The following is a 19139-nucleotide window of genomic DNA, read 5'->3' on the forward strand; positions in this document are numbered from 1 at the left end:
AAGATTGACAGGTGTTATGCATTGCATGGACGTCCTCCTCGCTCTGCTGCAGCTGTTCAGACCAACCTTTCCCCACCTTCCTCTACTGGGGATCCTCCTTCTGTTTCACCTGATACACCTGCTATGTTCAACAAATTTCTCAAATGGTATAAGGATCATGAGTCATCTAGTTCCACTGCATCTACCGCTAACACAGGTACATCTTTTGTTGGTCTGACTCGATCTTCTTCTCTTGGTCCTTGGGTGTTTGATTCAGGAGCCATTGATCATATTACTCGTAACAAACTTGAACAGTGGCTATATTTAGAGCATGAGTACATAACGAATTCATTAAACCTCATTCTTACATGATTTTTAATAAAAATAGCACCTACAAACAACATTATTGAAAAATGCAAGTATAGCATATAGTCACATCACATCAAATGAAACTATAGGCTGTGGTTAGCATGAATTAATAAATTACTTAGCACGGAAATTTGTTAATAAATATTTTCATTGAAAAACATGCCATACCGTTGTCTCGATAATAACTGCAACCAGATTTACTACTAGAATGAAGGACACTATGTATCCAAACATTGGAGTCTTTACAAATTCTTTTAATCTCTTTGAGCTGGGCCAGTGGTAGAATGCTAAATACTCAAAGTAAGACATCTGCAACCAAATTGCAAAGTAGTATAGGTGTTACAAGTACACTTAAACTTCAAGATGTTTCAAGTTTGGAGTCTTAGAACTTACAACATCTTCCTTCTGAAATTTTAAAGCAATTGCATTGCAAATATCAGCAAATTCATCCTTGTTGATCTGAACGTAGAAAACGCATTTACATCAAAACATTCATCTACACAAGTGTGCATAGAAGATAACCAAATGCAAAAGAACAAATTTTACCTTTATATCGTGACTATCGTCCAGCTCATCAAATATCAGCTCAAATTCTTCACTGGAGATTTTTGGCAAAGTCCTAACGAAAACAAAATTTATGCTTTAACCTTCATAAAGCGAAAGGAAGACTATGGAAAACTACAAGTTTAGAATTTAACGAGTACTTCTTGTGTCAAAATAATGTAGTGCCATTTTACCGAGAAAACAAAATAGAAGCCGTAGTGAAAATCCATGAGCAACAATAATATGAACAAATGTACAGAAAGCCAAACAAGTGGCCTACTTAGTAACTCCTTAAATTTCATGAGCAATATTGTGAAGCTTCAAATTCAAGCATAGCAAGTAACACATCATTTATTAGGTTGTGCTCATTTTTCTTAATCCTTAATAACAAATTCTGTCTTCCAACATTTTTCTTTGATTGATATGAAGTGTTGTGTGCATGTGTTTCATCCAAGAGAGAGAAGAATGGAGAAAGGGAAATAAATATCAATATTAGGTAATAGTTGGGTAAAACATAGGGAAGATTCTCTATCAATGAGTCGAGCTAGACAAGTTAACTGCATCCAACCCAAAACCTTAAAATGTTAGATATATGAATCTTTGCCACGTACATGTTACTAAACATAATTCAATTAGCTTAGTTTATCCAGCCTTGGCCAATGTAAGATTTCATTAATGCTCTGTCTAATAAAGATGAAAGAAATTGGTTGGATGAAAAAAGTGGATAAAGTGTAAGTAGATGGGAAATAAAGTGGAGATTAAAGGTGTTTCATTGAAGAGAAATGATGAAGAGATGAGGAGAGTTATGAGGAGAAATAGATGAGAAATGGTGCAGTGGGTCCCATTATTTTATAAAATTATTTCTCTCTTCCACTGAGAGCCTCAAAGAACCTTATGCATAACAAACATTGCGGAATAAAATAATACCTACCTGTACTTGTTCAGCTCCTCAAAGAGCCTGATGCATTGATTTTTGTTGAGAGCTCCAATATTCTGCAACCACAACACCATCTCAAACACGGTTATAATCAATAAATATATGTAGCAAAGTCACAACAGAAACCTATATAAAAGAATAAGAATCAACATAAAGATAATTTCATAATAAAAGAGAAGATTTTAATTGAATTGATTCAAAATAGTACATCCACTTCTATATATAGATAACTCAAACCCTAAAGTAATAATTACAAGAGATATCTAGAATCTTCTAACAATTTCTAGTAATTTAATATCTTACGAACAATTTTCAATACTGAATTTAATATCCAACTAACAACAATATGTTATAATTTAACAAATGGTATAATAGGACCAACAAACCTTGCAAGAACATACTCTAATACCATATTAAGAAGTGAGTTTTAGGTCAAAACTCAACCTCACAAAACCAACTTGTATGGTAAAAATGTCTCCATATATATACAATGATTTGGTTATTTATCTATTTGATGTAGGATCTCCATCAAAAACAATGTTATTTCTAAGACTATAGTAGTTGGATGAGATAGTCCAATTTAACACTACTGTTTAGTGTGAGCATGTAGGCATACTTAATCAATTTAATGGTAGAGAAATTACCATTTTATCCAAGGTAGTTGAATCAAGATACAAGTGTGAAAAATTAAACAAAGACATGAAAATTACACTTACAAGTGTATCTAAGAGATTAAAAGCTTTCTCCAGCATAGTTCTTCTCAGAAGATCCTTTTCAAAAACTTGTTTCACAAGCTGCAGCAAAAGAATATTTGAGCACTGTTATTATTTGTATGAACATCCATCCTAGAGTACATGATTAACATCAAAATTCTTATAATATATTCCAGTTTGGGCAGCTAAAAGGAACAGGATCAACAGAACTCCAATCCTTTCAAGTAACTTTATCATTAAATCTAGAGAAAGAGAGTAATTGTATGAACACGTTTACCTCACTCTTGAAACTATCATAGACAACGGCAAGGATAAGGTTTGTAACAAAGTAAACCCCCACCAGCACAAACAGTACAAAAAAGAGGCAGTACCAACGAGAAGACCTTAAAAACCAAAAATAAAAATTATGAGTGCTGATTGACGATTTCTCAAATTGAAAGGACAAAAGTCATCTAGCCAGGCAAATTAAAACTATAAAATTCAAAACTCTTACTTGTATGCAGGAACCCAAACATCTGGATTATTGGATGTGGTAAATAAAAGAAACATTTGATACAACGTAGCACCATATGAAGTGAATACTGTTTTCCCCTGTATTGTATCCTCAAAAAACACATATGCCACCCAACTAGCAAAAACAAGAAACAGAAGTCCCAATGCCTGCAATGCACACAAATATGACAAGGCACTCTCGAGTAAGAGTGTTGATTATGACAAATTGAAATAATCCAAACGTAGCATTCATGTGAAACTCAATAGATTTTGAAGGTAAAATGACATGCACACTGTTGTTAGAATTGCAAACAGGAACGGCAAAGAAAAAGGCAATGAGAAATATGAAAGTGAACTAACCAAAACATTTAAGTATGTGTCAAGCATCCCAAACAAGATAGTGATGGTTTCTCGTAGCTCCCTAACATCAAATTCAAATGCAGAATTTGACTGTCAAAAATTGGTTATAAAGGCTTTTGCTTTTTGCTGAATAATGAACAAACAAGAACTCACATTGTAAGGCATGTGAACGATGGCAAGTAACCTCAAGTCATAAATTATTCAATAACCTAAAGCTTAACTTGCCACCTCACATGAAATAAAAAAGCCCCTTAAAGACTAAAGCTTTTACAGAGCACAAGACAAAAACAATTTGACCTAAAAGTGTAGTTTAAATAAAAGTGGTAACGATCAAACTGTTCTTGGTCTCCATGAAACAGAGATATCAGCTCCTGAATAAGACTCCACGAAACAGCTGACGTTTTTGTGTTGTTCATGTAAAAAATGCCCCTCCATTTAAGAAAATAATTTTTTTCAGGCACAGGAATCCAATTGATATTAGGAAAAAAAAGGTTGACAGAGGACATGAGAGATATGCTAAATTCTACTCAGTTCTTCTCTGTCACTTCAATTATCTTCCCTTCTAGTCTTGCTCAAATAATAATAACCATAGTTACGGAATTTGAAATAGTAAATCACCGAATATTAAAAATATCAAACACGAGTCCAAAGTTATAATCTGCGACAGAATATTTACTCTAAAGGAAAACAAACAAGTTGAGATAGGTCAGGCAATACCTAATGTTCAGAACAAAAAGAACAACTCTGACATAAGGTGCAATTCTGAAAGGTAGAAAATCAAAAGCCAGTGGAGACAAGTAAAAGACGTAGAGCAGCGTATCAGCAACAAGAACTAATAGACAGAAAACCTGGAAATGCCAACAAAAAATTTATCAGTAAACTATAGAACCAGGCTTTGGATTAGATTTTATGAAGAATTAGGGAGAGGGATATCAACCTTTTCAAAGGCCTTCTTACCCCATATCATCTACCTTCTGATAACCGACCCCCAATACATATTTCAACTGTACTCAAGGTTTTAAAGTTGTCTGAAACTTCCACCTAGGAACCTTAATGATAGAAAAACTCTCAACTAAAATCTCTTTTTTATGTTTGATTCAACTAGTTTGTCTTGCAAACCAATCTTCAGTAGAGGATCAGGATTCCTTGACTCCACTAGAATGCATATGGCAAATTAAAGACCAATAACCATCCCGTTCTTTAAATTGAGAAAGAAAACATCATCTTGAGAAATAATTTGAAGTTTTGGAGTCCAGACAACCAACTACAGTGTCATTGGCTGGGTTTGCACTGGTTTAATATTGGCCCAAAACAACTGGTGATCTGGTCAGGATAGGGCTGACCCAAGATACAAATTGTACAAATTTAAAAATTATGTTTTAAAATGTGCATGTGTAAACAAACAAACACACACACACACAAACCTAGAAAACCCTTGTGGTACCATGATAGTGGGGCCACTCATCATATTACACGACTCTAACAATTTCACAACCAAGCATTCTTACATTGGGAATGACTCTATCAAGCTAGGTAACGGCCTAGGTATGACTATTTCACATATTGGCTCTACTGTTTTTTACAGCCCAACACACAAGAACACAGTTGTTCTTCACAAATCATTTGCATACTCCCAAGAATATCCAAAAATCTAATCAGTGTTTCACAATTTGCTAAAGACAACAATGTATATTTTGAGTTACATTCTAATTTTTGTTATGTTAAAAATCGTGACACAAAGGAGATCGTTCTTGTTAAGAAGCAAACCTCACCTTACAAGCTGGTTTTATGGGGTTGAGTTAGGCTTAAAGTTCACTTCTTAACATGGTATCGGAGTCGATGTTAAAACCTATTCTAGTGAGATTTCTTGTTTGTTGGACATATTGTTCCACCCGCTATCGGACCATCCATTAATGTCAAGTCCCACACTTGAGATGTATATAACTCAGCGTGAAAGGGTGTGTTGGAAGTCCCACATCGATTAGAGATAAGGCCAATTTAGAATATATATATATATATATATATATATATATATATATGTGTGTGTGTGTGTGTGTGTGTGTGTGTGTGTGCAAACCTCACCTTACAAGCTGATTTTATGGGATTGAGTTAGGCGTAAAGTCTACTTCTTAACCGTTCTTAAAGGCACCCTTAAAGATGGATTATATGTTTTTCATCCCTTACATCATTCTACTGTCTTCAACATTAATAATAGTTCTCTTCATTCAGCTCTTCCTTTAAGGCATTCTCGTCTTGGGCATGCCTCATATCAAACTGTCCAAAGAGCTTTAAATAATAGTAATATTCAAATTGGCAAGAAAAATACTATTTTTTCTATGTGATGTTTGTGCTAGAACTAAAATGCATCATCTTCATTTTTCAAACTTTTTACTTCGATTTATGGTAGTCCTTCGGAATTAGTTTAGATAGACAAATGGGGTCCTCCTCTGATAAGTTCATGACTCCTCATGTGGATGAAGAGACTCTTCGTAAGAGAATCACTAGGAGCATAACTAAAAGGGAGACCTCTTCCTCACCCATCTCTTTAAATTTGCTTAGCATTTTACCTTGTGTTTAGTGTTCTAACCTTGTTTGTTTTCTTGTAGATTTGCTAGTGGCATCTCCTCTTATGAGGTTGTCACCTTCTATAGGGTCTAGGAGACTCCTAGCTTAAGGGAGTGTACTCATCACACCCCTAATCTTACTAAGAAGACACCCTTGGAGTGGAGAATAGAGGATCTTGATTGGTCCATACATGATGTGAATGGTACACATGGTGATGATTGGTTGACTTTTCCCCCACTGGGCCACCTACTTTCATTTATTTGGCTGCCCTAGTTTCATGAAAGATTCTTTGTATAATTGCTAGGGGGTCCCTACCTTTTTGTATTTGCTAAGAGGTCCCTCTCTTTACCTATTTAAGAGAGTCTCTTCAACACTTGTAAAAGAGTTGAACATTGAATTAGAAAAGTCATTACGTTTCAACCATTTGTGAGAGTTGAGAGAGTGCTCCTTTGAGTGTTCTTGAGCTCCCCTATCTCATCAAGTAGTGGCACCACCACTCATCTTGGGTTGGCCCATCCCCCAAGTGGTGTGCTCCACTCCTCTTTTTCTTCCATTGCTCTTCTTTTCATCTTCTTGCTTCATTTTCCAGCTTATGTTTACTTTCTTATGTTGTTCTTTGTACATTACTTTGCTTCCATTTAATAGCTTGAAATCATACTCTCTTCTTTCTTATGAACTCCTATGAAGTGAACCTGCACATCTAGATAACCTAATTATCTTAATGTCCAATGGGGATGATCTTGGAGTTTTCTTAATCCACTAATAACACCTTGTTCTATGAAAAATCAACGAGATGAACTCTTATCATGCTCCCATGTCTAGTATAATTGCTGCAAAGTATTACATAACTTTCTTAAATGCTTATTCTAAATTTACTTGGATATATCTTCTTCACTCAAAATCTCAAAAACTTTTGTTGAAAATCAAACAAATTACAAATTAAAGGTCATTCAAACCGATAATGCTAAAGAATTTCACATATTTCAATAAACACGATATTAGACATAGGCTCATTTGCCCACACACATATCAACAAAATGGTTCTACCGAAAGAAAACATAGGAATGTTGTTGATACTGGCTTGTCTATTATTGCAAGAACTTCTTTCCCAAAAAAATTTGGGGTGAAGCTTTCATTAGTGTTGTTCACATTATTAATATGCTCCCTACATTTGTTTTAAAAAATATATCCCCTTACTAAACTTTTTCACAAATCTCCATATTACACTTTTTCTTAAATTATTCGATTGTGCCTATTACCCATTAATTCGGCCTTACAATAAAAAAAAAAAGTTTGATTTCCGATCTATGATGTGTTTGTTTTTGGGAGACAATTCTCAAACCAAAGGATATGTTTGCCTTTCCCCTTCAAGAAAGGTGTATAGTTCATGCTATGTCTTATTCAATGAAATTGTTTTCCCTTTTACTTTATCACATAAACCTTTTATAACAAAAGACAAACTCAACTTTTCTAATGCAAAAAGCAACATACCCATTTTTGTTATTAAACCTATTTCCCCTGTTACAGCATATGCTCTCCAAATGCCACCAAATTTTTCTTCTTTATCTCAGTCAACACACAATGCTTCACATCCTTTTTTTCAGCATTCACGTGATGTTGCTTTACCCAATATGTCTCACATTGTTGCACCTACTAATGACATTTCAACATCTACCAACCACAATAGTTCTTCCTTTGTTTCCATGTCCCACAATGCGGTTGTGCCTTCCTCGGTTCCTAACACACATCCTATGATTACAAGGTAAAAGAAGGTATTCACAAACCCAAAGTTATTTGTCAGAATTGTTGATTAATGCATTTTAGGAAAGGTTAAATTTTATTCTGCATTACTGCTGATTATTTGTTATTAATGCTAGGATTGTGTTTCTAGAATAAATCCCATAATTATTGGGATGTGTCTCCTTAGAATTAGCTGATTGATATTTCCATAATAGCCACACAGGCTTGTGTTCATATAGGTCCAATGACCTAATTATTTTGTATGAGAAATAAAATATTCTTTTTTCTAAATTTGAGATTATTAATATTTCTACTTCAATTGAACCAACCAAGCACAACTAAACAAGCTTTATCTAATCCTGACTGGTTCAATGCTATGCAAACTAAGTACAATGCTCTCATTGGAAATGGTTCTTCGACTCTCATGGATCTTCCAAAAGGAGTTGCTCTTGTTGGGAGCAAATGGGATCTTAAAAAGAAATATAATGTTGATGATACTCTCCAAAGATACAAGACTCATTTGGTTGCCAAAGGCTTTCATCAAGCTCTTGGCCTTGACTACAAAGAAACTTTTAGCCCCTTTGTCAAGAAAACTACAATGGACTATTAGCCAAATTAACATTAACAATGCCTTCTTGCATGGTGAACACGAGGAAACTGTTTTCATGCAGCAACCACCAGGCTTTATCTTTTCCAACCCTATCCAAGTTTGTAAATTGAATAAGGCTATATGTGGCTTTAAACAAGCACCACATGATTGGTTTCAGAAATTAAGCAATACTCTGAGTCAGATGGGATTCTTCTCCACTAAGAGTGATCCCTCTTTATTTACTTGTTTTCAAAAATTATCCACCATTTTCATCTTAATATATGTAGATGATATCATTGTCACGAGTTCTTCTACAACTGAAATAACATCTTTAATTACTTCCTTATAAAACATGTTTAATTTAAAAGATCTTGACAGATTACATTATTTTCTAGGAATAGAGGCTACACGGGATTCTGTTGATCATCTTCATCTTTCTCAAACTCAATACATTAAGGAAATTTGGCAACGAGCAAACATGCATGAAGCTAAACTTCCACCTACTCCCATGATCACATCTCTTCATCTTACACAAGATTGTTCAACATCTTTTGAAGATCCCACTTTATATCGGTCTATTGTTGGAGCTCTTCAATATGTCACAATCACACAACCTAAGTTAAGCTTTTATGTCAATAAAATCTATCAAGTATATGCATCAACAGAAAGAGCATCACTGGAAAGCAGTGAAACGCATCTAGTTATCTAGCTAGTACCATACATTCTGGTATATCATTTCATTCTTCTTCTAACTTTTGTTGTTGCATTTAGTGATGCAAATTGGGGTTCAGATCTAGATGATCAAAAGTCTACAACAGGATTTTGTATCTATCTTGGCTCCAATATCATTTCTTGGGGATCACACAAGCAAGTTGTTGCCGTAGCAACACAAAAGCAGAATATCATAGTATTGCATCCACGTTGTCTAATATTTCATCAATTTCTTCCTTACTTCAAGAGTTGTTGTGCTTAACTACTACAATTCCAATTATTTATTCTGACAACTTAGGCGTTGTCCTTCTCTCAACAAATCTACCATGTATTCTCAGAACAAGCATTTTGAAATTGATCTATATTTGTCCATGATCGAGTTCAGCACAAGCAAATTTGTCTCATTCATCTTCTTGAGCATTTTCAAGTAGTACACATATTGATCAAGCCTATCTCTGCTACTTCCTTCACAAAGTTTAGATATAAACTTAAGGTGTCCAAAAATCCCACCTTAAGTTTAAGGGGGATGATAACACATCACAAGATTAATTGATTTTGTTTTATCAGTTATTTTTCATTCTCTGGGTTTTCCTATATAATTAAGTTTTTCGTTATCTTTTGCAAGACAGATTATTGGCATTCAATATAGCTTTCTCTCTTCTCTTTTTTATGCTTCTTCCTAGCTTACATGCATATCAAATTTTTTGAGAAACAATCTCATTTTCTCTGTTTCATCTTGATTGGGTTGAATCAATTATCCTATGTTTTCCTCCTTAGTCACACACACACACACACACACACACACACACACACACACACACACACAAAAGATTGGAAAACTAATTTTGGAAATATAATATCAACACTTAATGTAATAAGATCCCTATGATTCAAGGGTATAATAAGTCCCTATTCTTCAAGGATATAATCAGCTCCCTACTATTTTGGACATAGTTAGATCCCTATGATTCATGGATATTTACATTGTACACTTTAATTGTAATCTATTAAATATGGAATAATAAAACATGATTGCAGACAATATATATGTAGACAAAAATACATCATAAGTAAAAAAACTATCATGTTATGCATAAATTATTAATTTAAGGTAGGTTTTATAATTTATCATTAATTTATAAAAGATATTATATCCCCACATAATATGTAACATTTGGTCGTGCCAGGTCAACCCAAAGTGTGACCTGATCCCAGCAGAAAACTACATTAGGTCTAATTTTCAGAGTGCAAAACTCGCCCTGTTAGGTTATGACTAGAACTGGTTAGGTCGTTAGCAACCCTACCTACCAAAGGTGGAGTCCTTTGTTCAAAAGTTGGCCCTCTAAAGCAACATTAGAGCTGATAAAGTTTTGTTGTCTTCTACCATATTATATTCTTTAGTAGGATCTTGAAGCAACATACCTTGAATTGATTAAAAGCATTTTTCCAATATATACGAGATCCTTCGTAAGACAATGGGAAGAAAGTATGAATGATTATCACAAGAAGAGTTATTCCCTGTATTACATAGAAAAGGCTGTGTAAGAAAAAAAAAACTGTACAGATAGTTGAGAAATGAATACAAGGACACTTCAACCGCTCCACAAATCAACTAATATCTCCATACCATCTTATAGTATAAGACACTCCCATTTTTTCTATAAGAGAAGACAAATTATTAGAAAGAAAAGATAGAATGTACTCTTGGAGGATAAGAAACTTTAAAAGGAAGAGAAAAATACATATCAAACCAAATTAGATAAAAGCTGTGAAAAAGTTTTCGTAAGTCACTAATACAAATCCTATGGAAATACGCACTACCAAAGGAAAAAATGAGACTCTCAGCAGATATGCATAAATAACAAAAGAAAAACGTAAAAGCAACAAAGTGATGTAGGTGTACAGTGAAAGGATAGTTTGGAGCCGACTTGCTTTATGAATCTAAATTGCTAGCTTAACAGTAAAACATTCCTAAGAGATATTAATTCAGGAAATAATAGAATCACATAGACAGGTAGTATTAGTTGTTTCACTTTAGTTTGGAAGTGTAGCTGAATAAATAACTTGACTTCAACGTGGGAATGACAAATATTACCAAAGGTAATCACCATTTCAAAGTGACCACAAATAAAAGGCTCGCTGATAATTTACCCAATAATAACAGTATCTGAAGTACTGAACGCTTACCTCATAAATAAGACATTCTGCATCAGTTAGATACGGTAATTGACCCAAATAGAAATACTCTCTGTCGTTGCAGGACTGTGTGGCAAGTTTTTTACACCACAGAGGTTTCTGTACCAAGTAAAGTACATAATGAAATATCTTCTTTCTATCATTTTCTTTGGCATGAAAGCCTCAATTACATATAACTGGAACTAGAGTTCATAGGGAGCTTGCCACTGCTTACCTCCAGGAAATTCAGGACTATCAAAGCAAAATAACTAAGAGACCATATGAGATTGAATTTAGTGAATACAAAATAAAATCTTGCATAATTTTGGAAGTTTGATGAATCAAGAATTTGTTCAGGGAGACCCACACCATCTTCAGCCTGCATAAAGAATTTCCAACCAGAATAATAAGCAATTAATGACCCGAAAGAAATTCCATCAATAAATACATATCAATGTAAAGGGGGAGTTAGTAGAAATATATTAAAGAAAAAAATAGTGGTCGTAGAAGTAGATTCAAGGTCATTGAGGTTAGAACTGGTCCTAAAATGAGTCAAGGCACACAGGTGGGCAGTAAGGCCTCTAGTCCTTAGCTTTGACAGAAGACCACCGTTCTGGTATAGTAAAAAATCTGATTTCATGCAGAAAATCAAGACAAAGAGTAGTTTGTAAACATATGTATTAATGTATTAACATGACACACCTAGCAGTCTTAACCTACTGACTTGACACACTGAGCAAACTTGAAGTTATAGACCTAGAAAGAGAATTGGTGGTCCTGATTGTTTTGTACTGAAATACACAATTAAAATCTTAATATAAGCACAAGAGAAGAATCTAATCCAAAGATTAACCCATCAGGTAAAAGAGTTTCAAGCTTTAAGTACCACATCAAGTAGCTCCTATCAATGTGGAACTCTTAACATTGTCACTTCCTTTAAGAACCAACTATCACAATGACTTTCACGCAATTGATATTGACCCGGTAGTAGTCCTTTTCTCTTAAAGACAGTTTCACTCATTTTTCAATATTTAACTTGCTCCTCTATCCATCTTATAGATAATCTTTCCCATAACTCAACACTTAATGAAAGGACCAACTGATAGAACTTAAACACAACAAAGAGTTCAATCCAAAAAGACTATTTTATTAGGAGGGAGAACTTCAAGGCTTAAGTACTACACAAACACTTTTTTTTTTAATTTTATTTACTTTGCATTTTTTCATCATCCTCTCCGTGCTTTTTTATATCTACAACTATTTTTCTCTGCACTTCACAATTCTGTAATTCTCGCTTTACCAAAACCGCAACATCAGTGGCAACTTTCCCACAACATGCAGAACAATTCCTCCTACGATTCAAGACTTTCAAAATTTAAACACGACGCTGACCAACTTAAGAGACGACGCGATTCAACTTCAAATATAATAATTAAATTCACATTGCCGCCAGAACAGATTCAATTGACTATTCTTAAGTGTCCGTAACAAGCCATCGATGACAAGTACGTAACAAGCCATCGATGACAAGATCTACCTACATAAGTTCAATAATTAACTCAAACACAATGCGCGATACTAACTCGCTCACTATTGCAAAGCACAACGGTTAAAAGCTGAATCAATGTATAAAAAACCACAGTCGGCAGTAAACGTAAAATAGAACCTAAGACGCACATCACTATGAGTTCCCTGAAATAGATTTCCGAACAACGCATGAACGAAAAAGAGAAAGAGTAACACGAACCAGATCGATGAGCGCAGCGGCTTTCTCGTAGTTGGAACCGTGGGTTATAGCGTCGGAACGCCGGAACAGTCCTCGCCGGCGGGAGCCGAGGCCACTGCTTTCGCCTCTCAGCAGAGACTGCTCCATCTTCTGGAGAGAAGAGAAGAGAACAACGAAGATAGAGAGAAAGAGAACAGTGAAAGGATGAGTGATGCGCGCTGAAAACACTATTACAACCGTTTCATCTTTTATTATATACGCAGTTGAAGAATGCTTTATGGATCACACTCTTGTCACACGGAAACAATGGTCCCAACGAAATAACGACCAAATTGAAGAGTAGACTTCTAGTTTCTGTATATGAATAAGTGATGATGATGTGATTGGGGTGTGATCACACCCTTGATTCAGATCCAAGCTATTCTCGATGTATAAATCGCGTGTCCACATCAGCACTGGATAAGGTACAATTCAAAGTCAAAGAACTTCAATTCATTCACACCCTCTCTGTCCTTTTGTTTCGGCCATTTACCAGCATGTTTGAATCTTTTTATTGCTCTTTTTTTTTTTTGTTATCATAGAAATTGAAATAAATTTCTATAGCTGAATTTCGTATATTCATTTTGAAGTTCACACTAAGTTTAAAATGAAACTGTCTCTGTCTTTCGTTATCATAATGTCTGGAGTCACTGCCATGGTGCTTTGTTGAGTGTTACTTGCTGAGTGGAGACACCTGTCTCGAACGTATTATTGGATGACACTTGGAAAGTTTATTTTCGAGTTTCAATATTTCTAGTAATGAATCTCATAATTTGTAAATTCAACGAAAATTGTTTCTTTTTTTATTTATAATTAAAGTTAATTTCACGAAATTAAGCTTATACCTGTATTACAGTTGTAGATTGGGATGAGATATATGTATATGTATTAAGTCTAATTGTGAGCACGACTTAAAGATGATATTATTTTATTTATTTATAGTCGGCGACGTGAGAAGACAAATTAAAAAAATAAAATAAAATAGGTGCCACGACTTGGATGCAGTCTCAACTTGTCTGTACTCTACTCATGACATGAGGGTTGTTGAAAGTGAAATCCTCCATTGTTGAAGTAGAACATTCTGCTTCCATGCTCATATATATATATATATAAATAAATAAAGTATATATATATATAAATAAATAAAGTATGTATCAACAGCTCTGAAATCTGACCAAACTCAATGAGAAGAAACAGTATTATTATCGTTTAAAAGCTTATCACTGGCTGGCTATAAATGAAATATGTTAAATAAATAATAGAACTCTGAAATTTAATGATTTTTAATTTTTAATACATTTGTTTTATGTTTTTTATTTCATAGATATTTATGAAAAAAATAAGGGTTAAATATGTTTTTGATCTTTAAATTATAAGTGAATTTTGGAATTAGCCTATTTCGAAACTTTGGATCAATTTAGTCTTTCATCTTTCGAAATATAAATACATAGATTTAGTCCTTTTAATCAAATGTTGTTAAGTTTATTTGATGTTTCGTAAGTAGTATTTGAGTTATTTATACTATTTGACATATTTTTGCTTTAATATTAAGTTAAATACTATTATGAAACATCCTTGAAATGTCAAATAAACTTCTCAAAATTTGATTAAAAAGATTAAATTCATGTATTTCAAAAAATGAATGACTAAATTAATTCAAAATCTTGAAATAATTTAATTTGAAAATTTACTTAAGGTTAACGGGACAAAAATATGTTTAACTCAAAAAATAATTAGCAACATCCTATTGTCGGCAACTAATTTGCATGGTCCGAAATTGGCGTTGCCCTGATTAGACCTGTTAAAGAGACAGACTTTACAGAAGAAACAAAATTTCAGAGTAACAATAACTACCTCGCGCTAATTATGACCAGATGTAGTTATACTTATTTATTTATTTTATATATTATGTTTTCTCTCTTTTTTTCCTGACTTTCTTCTTCGGACTTGTAAATTTGCAGACAAATTTATTGGTAATTCTGAGATTATTTGTGTTTCTTTACCGATTAAAATTAAGGTTTTATTTGGTAACTCATAAAATAATATTTTGTATTGAAATGTTATACACATTAATTCTCTATCTATATATACACACATTTAAATGTTTAAATTGTCAACAAAAATTACTAAAAGAATAAAATACTCAATTATAATTACTATATAAGCTGGTTGTATTCAATCAGTAATGCAACCCTTCTATAACTCGATCAGATTACATTTTCTATATTAATGTAGATGTAAATTTTATTTTAGGGCACCCAACTACAATTAGGTTAGCTAACGCCTTATGAATTTTAAACTCTAAAATCCAATAAAAACTATTATCTATATAATGATGTTAGTATAAAATGATATATTTTACATATCATGTAAATATCATCTATGGATGTTTTAAATAATGTGTTATTTTATAATTATTAAAAAAATATATAAATATTTATTTTGCAGTTTAAACAATTAGTTTTTAAAGCATTCAATTCAAGACTTAAATTAAGCTAATTCAAGTAATTAGATTAGATTGGATTAATTAATTAGATTATATTGAATTGATAAATAACAATATAAATCTAACCATTAAATTAAATTATATCACCCACATTTAATAATGAGAAATGTAAAACCAGATCCAACGTGGCCAGCCTATAAATCCACTATGCAGCACAGCAAAAGAAAATTCAATTTTTTTCTCTGCTTACCGAACCAGACATAACAACACAATGAAACATGAAAAAAAAATAACTGAGGTCCTGTTGTATTATTAAGTGGTTTATGCTTGAAGGTTATATATAAGAGATAAAACAATTTTATAAAAGTGGGTAAATTTTTTTTTTATAAATTAATTTTATGAAATTGAGTTAGATTAAAATTTAATTCTACAATATTATATGAAAATTATAGTTTAAATGTGAGATTTATTATATCACATGTTATAATCTTGCAAGACTTCTTTTCGTATCTTAACAATTCTTTCCATAAGAATAATACAAATTATTATTATTTATTTTTATATTTAAAAAAATATTCTTAATAAAATATTATATATATATATATGTGACTAATTATTACAAGATCTAAAATTTAAAATAAATACTTATTTTAGTAATAAAAATTTAGAATAATTTTATGAATTAAAATTTTCATTGTAAGATTCAGAAAATTAAAATAAACAATCGATTTAAACAACTGTATATCAATGATAAGTTGAATGGTCAATAAAATGGGGACAAACTGAGCATAAAAAAAATGGTATTCAACATATGGTTCACTGTCTCAATGGGAATACTTTTTGCATCCTATCATTCAATAGCTGAAAGAAAGTTTTTAATTTTCTTACGCTATTTTATGAGACAGATTCTCATGCATGATGCATGACAACCATTGGAATATCTTTCACACCACAAATTTGATATCATCATAGATAATTAGATTTTCATTCTTTCTTCTTCCTCATTTATGTATTTCAAAGTTTAAATTTTACATTTTTAAAGATGAAAATCATTTATTAATGTTCTCATATAATTCAATATTTGTTTTTACATTTCTAGCCAAATTCTTAGCATACTATACTAATTTATTAATGTTGAATATCTGGAATTGTTAAAATACTCCATAGTTTCCGTTAACATTTATCACAATTAACAAATTAATTATTTGCTTCATTGAAATGACTATTAATATAAAAAAATACGTATTCTAAATTAATATAGTAAAATATGACTAAGAATATTAACAATACGTCTTTTTGAAGCCTGATTAAACACTATTCTTAAATATTTCTTAAATATTTATTCACCTATGTTGATATTTGCATAACCAGGAAGAACACAAGAGAAAGAAAGGATTAAAAATAAAACAAAAAGAAGGATGGGAGGATCAGCAAGAGTTTGACATTAATGTGTCAAAAAATTCAAACGAGAACCAAAGTCATGTCTTAACTTCGACTATTTCTTCAAGCACCTACATACTTTCTTCCTTCACCTCCATAAGCAAAGTAAGAAGTCAATTTTGCTCTCATCTTCTTCCTTTCTCCTCCTCCTCCTCCACTGCATCTCCATATTTTCCTCCATCCCATCTTCTCCTTTCACCTCCACCCCACTCCCATCTTCTTGTTCCACCTTTACCTCCACCTCCCTAAATTCTCCTTAGAAATTTGACCATGTTTTTACTTGATTCAATGATTGGGGAAGGAGCAAGGGTAAAACTTCTTCTACCCAAACCTTTGGCATCCCCACAAAAACCATATATATAGCGGAACTGCAAACATTAAAAAACGCAAATGAAAGTAAGTTTAGCCACAAGTGATGAGCAGTTAATTTATAAGTGTATTCATGCATTAGATTAGGTCATTTTTATTCATTTGTACATTATTGGAATAATTTCATCATACATTATCTGGTTTCGGATTATACATTTGGATTTGTGCATTATTTGTGTAAACAGGTCTAGTGGGAGTAAGTTAGACACAAAACAACATGTTCCATAAGTGCCTCGTGGAGTCTTCCACGACTTATGAATTTGGCTTCAAAAACGCGAGATTAAAAAAAAAAAGCGTGGTTCACAGGTACTTGGTGGATTTTTCCACGACCTGTGTATTTTGCCTTAAATTGGAAGATACAAAACAGTGTGTTTCACATGTTCTGGTGGGTCTTTCCACGACCTATGGAGTTTGCTTCAGAAGATCAAGCGCAAAACAGCGTGGTCCATAAGTGGCTTGTGGATTTTTCATCAAGAAATCTAAAGATTATGTGGAGTAACAAATATTTAAAGGGAAAAAAATAAAAAAAAAAAGAGAAAGAGGGAGAAACCGTTAAAAGAGAGAGAAAACCACCTCAGAAAAGAGGGAGAACATGGAAAATATAAAAAAGGAAGAGCGTTCACGGACAAACTTTTTCTCCTCTTTTTCGTCATTCACTTTGTCTACCTTGTTTAGTTTTTCTTTTCATTATGTAGAACTAATTTTCCTTTTTGTTGGAGGATTGATGTAAAACTTTGGATTATAGGTTCTATTCTTTACATTTGATGTTTTGTTAATGTTCTTCATCTCAGTGCTCTGTGTATGATTTTATCGTTTGTTCTATGAGCGATTTTATAATTGGAAAATTAGGGATTATTTGTGATTATAAACAAGACGGGTTAGGTTATGTCATAATTGGGAAATTGGACATATCTAATTAGTTTACAATAGAGATTATTAATGGTTTTTCATGATTCTATTGAATTTTTGTAAACTGACCTAAGGAATTGGGAGTTCGAATTGAATGAATAGATTTTACCTACTAAGATATTATGGGTAAAATAGCTTTGAGTAAACTCAAGTGGATGATTACATTGCTTGCATCAATCGAAAAAGAGTAGAATTCTATAGGAGAAGGTACGAAATCAATCCTCTGACAATTTTTATATTGATTGAAGTTTTTGTTAAAATTTTATGCTTGTAATTCTATTGATGCTTATTTGTTCAAAATTACGTAAATTAGGAATCTAGTATTCAACGAGTCAATCCCAGAGGACGATATTTTAGTACTATGTTAACTATTGGTTCACTTGCCAAACGTGTATAACATGAGACAACATACAAGTGTTTACTAAAACAAATGGAAATGTCACAATAATATGAAGTGTAAGGAACAATACCGAAATCAACCATGAAAGATGTGAAATGTAAGTTTTGAATTTCACAATTTGTATGTATTACGAATTGTACGGTACAAAATGTAATTTGTGTTTTAGATTGACTATTCAAATTTGCATTGCAGATTGTAAGATCTGAAATGTATTTGCATTACAGATTGTACAATACAAATATAATTTTGCATTACAAATTATACAACTTAGAATATAATTTTCATTTCAAATTTACATTTCGGACCTACAATATAAAATATAAATTTGCATTATGAATTATATAATTCGAAATATTTACGAATTTCACACTCCAAAACTATAACCACAATAAATATATAATTGAAATTTAAAAAAGAAAAATGGGATGTAAGAAGAAAACATGAAGTTGGAAGAAGAAATTCCCTTAGTATGCAGAAGGGCCACAATCTTTATTACCCTCTTCGGGCAGCTTCTTCCTGCACCCCCGTCAATTAATATATCCCTATTTTACCCTTATAAATTTATAATAAAATATTTGCACTGTTGAAGCTTTTTTTTATTTATTTGGTTTTCATTTTCCTGTTGTATGTGGTGTCT

General features: G+C 32.6%; 1 protein-coding gene across 2 annotated transcripts in view; it reads right to left on the reverse strand.

Moving 5' to 3' along the window:
• The window catches only part of LOC114181299 (two pore calcium channel protein 1B), a 29071-nt gene extending 15678 nt beyond the window's left edge, over window positions 1-13393 (reverse strand). Inside the window, exons 1-13 of one of the 2 annotated variants that reach the window (XM_028067718.1) lie at window positions 12921-13393; window positions 11409-11552; window positions 11186-11293; window positions 10421-10516; window positions 4111-4241; window positions 3394-3454; window positions 3035-3201; window positions 2819-2924; window positions 2545-2622; window positions 1823-1884; window positions 895-967; window positions 742-807; window positions 517-657 (exon numbers count right to left, since the gene is read on the reverse strand). In XM_028067718.1, the coding sequence (XP_027923519.1) occupies window positions 517-657; window positions 742-807; window positions 895-967; window positions 1823-1884; window positions 2545-2622; window positions 2819-2924; window positions 3035-3201; window positions 3394-3454; window positions 4111-4241; window positions 10421-10516; window positions 11186-11293; window positions 11409-11552; window positions 12921-13046 (1359 nt within the window). In that variant the 5' untranslated portion in view covers window positions 13047-13393. The remainder of the gene's footprint in view (window positions 1-516; window positions 658-741; window positions 808-894; window positions 968-1822; window positions 1885-2544; window positions 2623-2818; window positions 2925-3034; window positions 3202-3393; window positions 3455-4110; window positions 4242-10420; window positions 10517-11185; window positions 11294-11408; window positions 11553-12920) is intronic. The other variant, XM_028067717.1, reaches the window with a different exon arrangement.
• Between the last annotated feature and the right edge of the window lie 5746 nt (window positions 13394-19139).

Source organism: Vigna unguiculata, chromosome 4 (genome assembly GCF_004118075.2).
Source record: "Vigna unguiculata cultivar IT97K-499-35 chromosome 4, ASM411807v1, whole genome shotgun sequence".
NCBI lineage: Eukaryota > Viridiplantae > Streptophyta > Magnoliopsida > Fabales > Fabaceae > Vigna > Vigna unguiculata.